Here is a 7,918-nt window from a genome sequence, read left to right as displayed (position 1 = left end):
TGCAGAATGCAATATTAGACCTCTACCGTGATAGATAAGTGGTTAAGTCGTGAGCTATCAACACTGCTAACGTTACTGCAGATTTTCGCAACACTATACAATAAACCTCTAGCTCGCTACTGAGTAACAGCTAAGCCCCTGTTCTAGTAGAACGTTTCGATACGTAATCGCATCTCAGGCCCCGTCAGCTCAGTCTGTCATCTCAGTCTCTCCTTCCATTCCCAACCTATCCAAGTATCACGCACAGTCTCAGCGCGGCCACGCGCTGAAAGCTGAGAAACCATAAACTCGCACACACAAGTAATGGAAAGCAGAAATGCCGTTAGCTATAGACTTAAGGCCCCGCACACGGTGCGCATTCGGCGCGCACCAACGGCGCTGATCCAGAAAAATCTAACACCGTCACGATAGATATTTTGCGCCCGCAGCCCGCACACAGTGCGCATTCAGCGCGCGCCAACGACGCTGATCCAGAAAAATCAAACACGATAGATATTTTGCGCCCGCAGCCCGCACACAGTGCGCATTCGGCGCGAGCCAACGATGCTAATCCAGAAAAATCTAACACGATAGATATTTTTCGCACGCCAGCCCTCCCCCGGTGGGAGTCTAGCGAGGGGGTCGCGTGACGTCGTTGTCGGCGCTGGTTGACCTTTGACCTTCAGAACTTTGAGAGACAGCGCAGCAGCGCGTCCTTCAGCTTGCGGCGAAACTCCTCGTCACCGCCGCAGAAGATGTGCGTCGAGTTCTGCTCCACCTGGATCAGCGTGTCCTCGTTCGGCTGCCGAGAGAGATATGATTAGATGAATAATGATAGAGACATAATCAATGGTTACTGGACGCCCAGCTCCCAGGCTACGCGTCCGGTCATATATTTCTTATGCGAACCCAACTATATTTTTTCAGTAAAAAACAATAAACAATAGGTTTTTACCATAATATTACTTACCTTTAGGTATTTTATCAAAAAAATGTGTGTTTGTAACTTTTGAAGCAAAAGTAACTCCAGTAAAATCAACGATTTGAAAAGGGACACCCCCAATCGTGACGTGGATTTGAGAATCTGTGCTGAGCTTTGTAACGGATGACCGGACGCGTAGCCACTGCGTATAAGATTTCCGTGCAGCCATCTTGCTTGCAGGGAAACGTCGATCCGCCACACAGCTTGTCCGCGCTTAAATCGCCGATGCCGCCACCAGGACGCACAGGGGGAGCCACCTACCAGGTGTACGATGTGTCCGTCGCCGCTGTCCGTGACCTTGACATCGGCAATGCCCTGCCGCACGAGCGCCTGCACAAACTGCGGCACGTCGACGGCTCCCCACAGGTACTTGCTGGGTTTCGTCTGTAGGGGGCGCTTCTTCGTCTGTGGCGGGTCCGCGCTGAGTGGCTGCAATAAGTGATATTGGAAAGTCCAGCTGTGCTATTTAGGTCATAGAAAAAGGGGGTATAAAATGTACCGAGGCGTGCATAGGAAAGTTCATGATTAATGTAAACACTCGTGCGTTTTTAGTTTTTGCATTAACAGAAACATTGCAAAATATCCCAAATGACCACAATCATATTTGTAAATGTTTCTGTAAACAGAAACGCACCTGTGAATTGAAGTACGATGTTAGTGAAGAGAATTATAGATCAAAAACCTAGACCAGTCCTATTCTAATAACGTTATAAAAAGGCAACTTATACCCCCTCTTATCTGATCTCAATATGGCGGCGGGGACTTTCCGATAGTCTATATTCAAGCGGGTACGGGAGATTACCGTTACGGTACGCATATATTTGCTAATATATTGACTAATCGTGCTTCAATAAACTCAATATTCACAGAGAGTATAGCTAAGACATGTGTCTATAGGTATCTAGAATTTTAGAAATTTAATCCTCTGTAATTCACTTCCGCGCGCATATATTTGGCATTTGCTAATATATTAACTAATCGTGCGTCAATAAACTCAATATTCACAGATTCAAGCCGGTACGAAAGATCATTTGCATAATATATTCTAATATCTCATTCTATATTCTATAAACCAAAACTCAACTCGTGAATGCCACGTCGTCGCGCCTGCAATTAGAGTGACTGGCGGACCTGCAGACGACAGCACGGGTGTTTTCGCTGACATAGCAACGTTACGTCAGAGCACACACAGACTCTACGGAGCTGCCGTCCGCCGCGCCCGCCACCTGCCGCGTGTTCGTTCAGCTGCGACTAAATGAATACAACGCTCGCACACCGACAGCCTGTCCCATGGGGAATATATATATATATATACATATATAGTGTGTCGTGGTCCGTTGGTAAAAGATGACGCTGTGGGGTGATGCAGGCGTCAAGCTGCATATATATATATATATATGCGTCATTACCAGCAACGTATCGGATGGCACGTCCTGTGCCTACGCTATCCATATTTTTTAATGAAGTTCTGTAATATAGCCTTTATACATACGCCACCTCCAGCAGATCGTAATTATACTCGTTGACTCAGCATTTTAGGTTCCGCCTTACGGTACGCATAATCCGTAATTAGCGGCAAGTCTTGGCCATTTTTCCAATATTGTGGCATATGGTTAGGATTCATGAAAATGAATGCGGGACATCCATATGGAATTTGCATTCAATGGCTTCCAATGAAACGACACGAGTTATTATGTATATTAATATATATTGTGTGCGCGCGCACGTATGGGTGTGGGTGCGTGCGTGCGTGCGTGCGTTCGTATTGGGGCACGCGTTTGTACGTGTTACTATGTGCGCGTGTACGTTCTTCTCTATCACTATCTGTAGGTTTGGGCGCGCGCGTTTGCGTGGGTGCGTGCATGCCTATGTGTGTGCGCGCGCACGTGTACGTGCGTGTCATGACACAACGTATGCTTGTATTTCTTCGCAATGCCTCCCATCCCCCACACATACGTCGCAAAAATAACCTCGTTTTGTGAAAAAAAGGAGGAACGTTTGCGATACATTCCATTTTAATTACATTGAAATGAGACAATTTACATAATCCGGGCCTGAGGACCTCAACAGATAAGCTCATATGTAACCAGATCTCTGTCGTTATTTCTCGCACTATCGACACATAGTCTCGCCAGCGTTTCCTGTAATTTCCGCGCTTGTAATAAACCTCCAAGCTTCATCAGTTTCATACACACGATGAGAGAGAGAGAGCGAGAGAGAGAGAGAGAGAGAGAGAGAGAGAGAGAGAGAGAGTGGGAGGGAATGGGGAAGAGAGGGAGAGAGACATGGAGGGAGGGAGAGGGGCAGAGAGGGAGAGAGAAAGGGGAGAGAGAGGGGAGAGAGAGAGGGAGGAAGGGAAGGAAGGGGGAAGAGAGGGAGAGAGACATGGAGGGAGGGAGAGGGGCAGAGAGGGAGAGAGAAAGGGGAGAGAGAGGGGAGAGAGTGCGCGCGAATTGCGCACCGCCTCCCCTGTGCGGGGGGCTTTAAGCTCATAAGCTAACGCATTTACTGCTTATCCATTACTTGCGGGGTGTGCCGACGATTTATGGTTTTATACTCATGCTTTCAGCCGTGGCACTGAGACTGGTGCCGTTGATACTTGCGGTTGCGTTAGGACATGGAAGAGAGGAGCTGCAGAATCCACGAGACTTGAAAGCCTTGACGGGGGCCTTGATGATGCGATTTACGCTATCGAAACGTTTCTACTAGAAACAGGCGGCTTTTTAGCGTGTTACTCATGTAGGCGAGCTAGAGCGTTTATTGTATAGTTGTTGCGAAAAATCTGCCGTAACGTATAGCGAGCTGGTTTGATGAGCCTTTCACGACTTAACCACTTATACTTATCCCACGGTAGAGGTACTAATCATTGCATTTATTCGCATAGCGAAAATACTGTTGTAAGCCGCTGTTTGCTTTGCTAAAGTTCAAAGCATAGGAACATGGCAATCCTTTCAAAAATGCTCTTCCTCCGCCATGCCTGCTTGATACTGTTCATGTTTGTCGAGCATTGGTGTATAAAAGGCTAATACCAAAGGAAAAAGACTCTTTTTTCGCGCTGCTTGGAAAACATACTTCGACCAAATGCCGAGTTCGGAATTCATGCCTTAGACTTTTTTCCCTCCCCACCCTTTACAGAATAGATCACTAGCAGTTTGAGCCAAACGTATAGCGCCATTTTCACTGCTGCTCTAAAACCTAGCTTCTCTTCTCTCTCTCTCTCTCTCTCTAACTACTCTTCTCTCTCTCTCTCTCTCTTCCCTCTCTTACTCCTCTCTCACTCTCTCTCTCTCTCTACTCTACTCTCTCTCTATCTCTCGCTCTCTACTCTCTCTCTCTACTTACTCTGCTACTCGGCTTCTACTCTACTCTACTACTCTCTCCTCTCTCTCTCCTCTCTAATATAATATTATATAATGATATATTATATATATATATATGCGCCACGCACGCACGCACGCATCACACACACCACCACACAACACACAACCACACACACACACACCCACACACACACAACACACAACACCACACACACACACACACCACATATATATGTTTATTATATATATATGTATATATATATTATATATATTCCCCATGGTGACAGGCTGTACGCGGCGGGCCAGGCAGGGGGTACTGAGCATCGTCGCTGTGCGAGGCCGTTGTATTCATTTTAGGTCGCAGCTGAACGAACACGCGGGCAAGGTTGGCGGGCGCGGCGGACGGCAAGCTCCGTTCAAGAGTACTATGTGTACGTTGTCGCTCTTGACGTAAACGTTGCTTATGTACAAGCGAAAAACAACCCGTGCTGTCGTACTGCAGGTGTCACCAGTCACTCTTAATTGCATGCGCCGCGCGCACGTGGCATTCACGAGTTGGAGTTTTGTTATATAGAATATAAGAATGAAATATTATGAAATATATTATTGCCAAATGATCTTTCGTTCCGGCTTTGCAATCTGTGAATATTTTTGAGTTTATTTTGACGGCCACGATTAGTTATTTATTTTTTTTATTAATTAAGCAATATGCCAAATATTATACGCGCGAAGTGAATTACAGAGCGAGTAAATTTATCTAAAAATTCTAAGCATTACTGATAGCACCATGTACTTAAGCTATACTTCTCGGCTGAAATATTGAAGTTTATATGACGCACGATTAGTCAATATATAAGCAAAATAATATGGGCGGTACCGTAACGGAATCTCTCCCCTACCCGCTTGAATATAAGACTATCGGAAAAGGTCCCCGCTAGCCATATTGAGCATCAGATAAGAGGGGGATATAAAGTTGGCCTTTTTATTAACGTTGTTAGGAATTAGGGGACTGTCTAGGATTATTTGACTACTGTATAAATTCCTCTGCACTTAACATCGTACTTCAACTTCACAAGGTGCGTATTCTGTTATACAGGGAAACACTTTACAAATATGATTGTAGCGTCATTTTGGGTATTTTTTGCAATGTTTCTGTTAATGCAAAAAACTAAAAAAAACGCGCACAGTCTGTTTACCATTCTAATCAGCGTGTACTTTCCTAACAGCGCCGCCTCGGTCATTTTTATACACCCTTTTTCTATGACCTAAAATATAGCACAAGCTAGGGGACTTTCCAATTCATCCAACTTATTGCGCAGCCGCCTCAGCGCGCGACCCGCCACAGACGAAGAGCGCCCCCCTACAGACGGAAACCCAGCAAAGTACCCTGTGGGGAAGGCCGTTCGACGTTGCCGCAAGTTGTTGCAGGGCGGCTTCGTAGCGGCAGGGCTATTGCGCGATGTCAAGGTCACGGACAAGCCGGCGACTGGACACATCGCATACATACCTGCGTAGGCTGGGCCTCCCCCCTGTTGCGTCGCTGGTGGCGGCATCGGTGATATTAAGCGCGGACAAGCTGGTGTGGCGGATACCGACGTTTCACTGCATAAGCAAGATGGCTGCCACGGGAAATCTTATTACGCTAAAGTCGGCTACGCGTCCGCGTCATCCGCTTACCAAAGCTCAGCACAGATTTCCAAATACCACGGTCACGATTGGGGGTAGTCCCTTTTCAAAAAGTCGTTGATCTTTACTGGAGTTTACTTTTGCTTCAAAAAAAGTTACAAAACACACATTTTTTTTGATAAAATACCTAATAGGTAAGTAATATTATTGGTTAAAAAACCCTATTGTTTATATGTTTTATTTACTGAAAAATATTAGTTGGGGTTCGCATTTAAGAAATTATATTGCGGACCGGACGCGTAGGGACCTGGGAGCTGGGCGTCCATGTAACCATATTGCATTTATGTTCTCTATCATTATTCATCTTAAAATATATATTCTTACTCCTCGGCAAGTGTTAGCACTCGAACGCAGGACACGCTGAATCCAGGTTGGAGGCAGAAACTCGACGCACATCTTCTGCGGACGGTACGAGGGAGTTACCGCGGCAGAGCTGAAGGACGCGCTTTGCTGCGCTGGTTCTCTCAAAGTTCGGAAGGCTCAAAGGTTCAACCAGCGCCGACAAACGGGAACGTCACGCGACCCCGCTCGCTAGGACTCCCCACCGGGGGCGGGCGGATGGGGGAGGGTGGGGTGCAGGAGATTAACGCCTCCTCGACCCCACCACTTTACTGCTGAGCTTGTCAGGGTCTCCTGTCTGAACACGCTTGCCTTTGGCATGCTGATTCCGCTCTAGGATTGAGATAGGTAGTTCGCAAGATAGGCCCGCCGGGACTATGGTCACTTGCCTTCCCCCCAGGCTTCACCACCGCGATCTCCCTCAGCGCTGTGCTTGCCTAATTCGGTTCTCCAGTCTAGCGTGCTTTGCGGGGCGCACCTGTAGGACACACTCCTACTGCTCTCGCCTCCACCTGGGGCTTCCACTGATAAGACCCACCTCTTACTATTTCGCCTTACTGCGCTGGCTTGGCCACTTGGCAGACCAACCCTCTCTCTCTACGCCTCCGCCTGGGTTGCCATGTGTGTAAAGGACACACCCTTCTCTCTTTTCGCCTCCACCTGGGGCTTGCCACTTGTAGACACACCCTCTCTCTACTGGCTCCACCTGGGGCCGTTAATTGCCTACTGTTAAGACCCACCCTACTATTTCCACCTCCGGCTCTGGGCTTGCCATATGTACGGATCCCAACCTCTATTTCCGCCTTCCGCCGGCGGCTTTTGCACTGTAGACAACCACCCTCTCTCTTCGCCTCAAAGTTCTGGGGGCTGCCTACGGTAGGACCCACCCTCTATATCGCCTCCCGCCGGGGGCTTAGCCACTGTTAGACACACTCACCTCTCTCTCTCGCCTTCCCCACCTGCGGGCCTTGCCACTGTAGACAAACATCCCCTCTTTTCACTTCGGCCTTCTCGTTTCTGGGGCTTTGCCACTGCACAACTACACACCCTAATCTCACCTCTTCGCCTCCAGTCCTGGGGCTTGCCACTTGCAAACACCACCGCCTCTCTCTTCTACGCCTCCCAACCTGCTGGGCTTTGCCACTCTGATACGTGTCCCATGCTGTTGCGGTTATTATGTCCTTGCTTCCAATGAATATAGCTAATCATAGTGTCGTTGGTATTTTATTTAAGGTGTGCTTCTTCATCCCTTCACATAACTTACATTTCCATAGTAATTTGAGCCGTGGCATTAAGATTGGGTATCAGAAGTAGATAATTAGGCGAAATATTATCTACTGATCTTAGGCTATTAATCTACTTCTGACGGTATGCTATTGATGCCTGTACATAGGAACCATAGAAAGCTAAAATACCTTCATATACCTATAGGTATTACTTAGCTCTGATGAACGTATATCTGTTTTTTTTTATTTTTTTTTTTTTTTTTTTTTTTTTTTTTTTTTTTTTTTTTTTTTTTTTTTTTTTTTTTTTCTTTTTTTTTTTTTTTTTTTTTTTTTTTCTATAGTGACTAGATACGTATAACAAGTTGCGTTGTCTGTCTGTCATCACT

At 46.7% G+C, this 7,918-nt stretch overlaps 1 protein-coding gene across 1 annotated transcript in view; it reads right to left on the bottom strand.

The window, feature by feature from the left end:
- Positions 1-596: 596 nt before the first annotated feature.
- The window catches only part of LOC106812529 (integrator complex subunit 9-like), a 44,267-nt gene continuing 36,945 nt past the window's right edge, over positions 597-7,918 (bottom strand). Inside the window, 2 exon segments of the mRNA XM_014816426.1 lie at positions 597-781; positions 1,223-1,390. Of these exon segments, the coding sequence (XP_014671912.1) occupies positions 662-781; positions 1,223-1,390 (288 nt within the window). The 3' untranslated portion in view covers positions 597-661.

The sequence above is a fragment of the Priapulus caudatus genome, unplaced genomic scaffold, assembly GCF_000485595.1.
Source record: "Priapulus caudatus unplaced genomic scaffold, Priapulus_caudatus-5.0.1 Scaffold657, whole genome shotgun sequence".
Taxonomy (NCBI): domain Eukaryota; kingdom Metazoa; phylum Priapulida; class Priapulimorpha; order Priapulimorphida; family Priapulidae; genus Priapulus; species Priapulus caudatus.
This window is presented reverse-complemented; position numbering and strand designations above follow the sequence as displayed.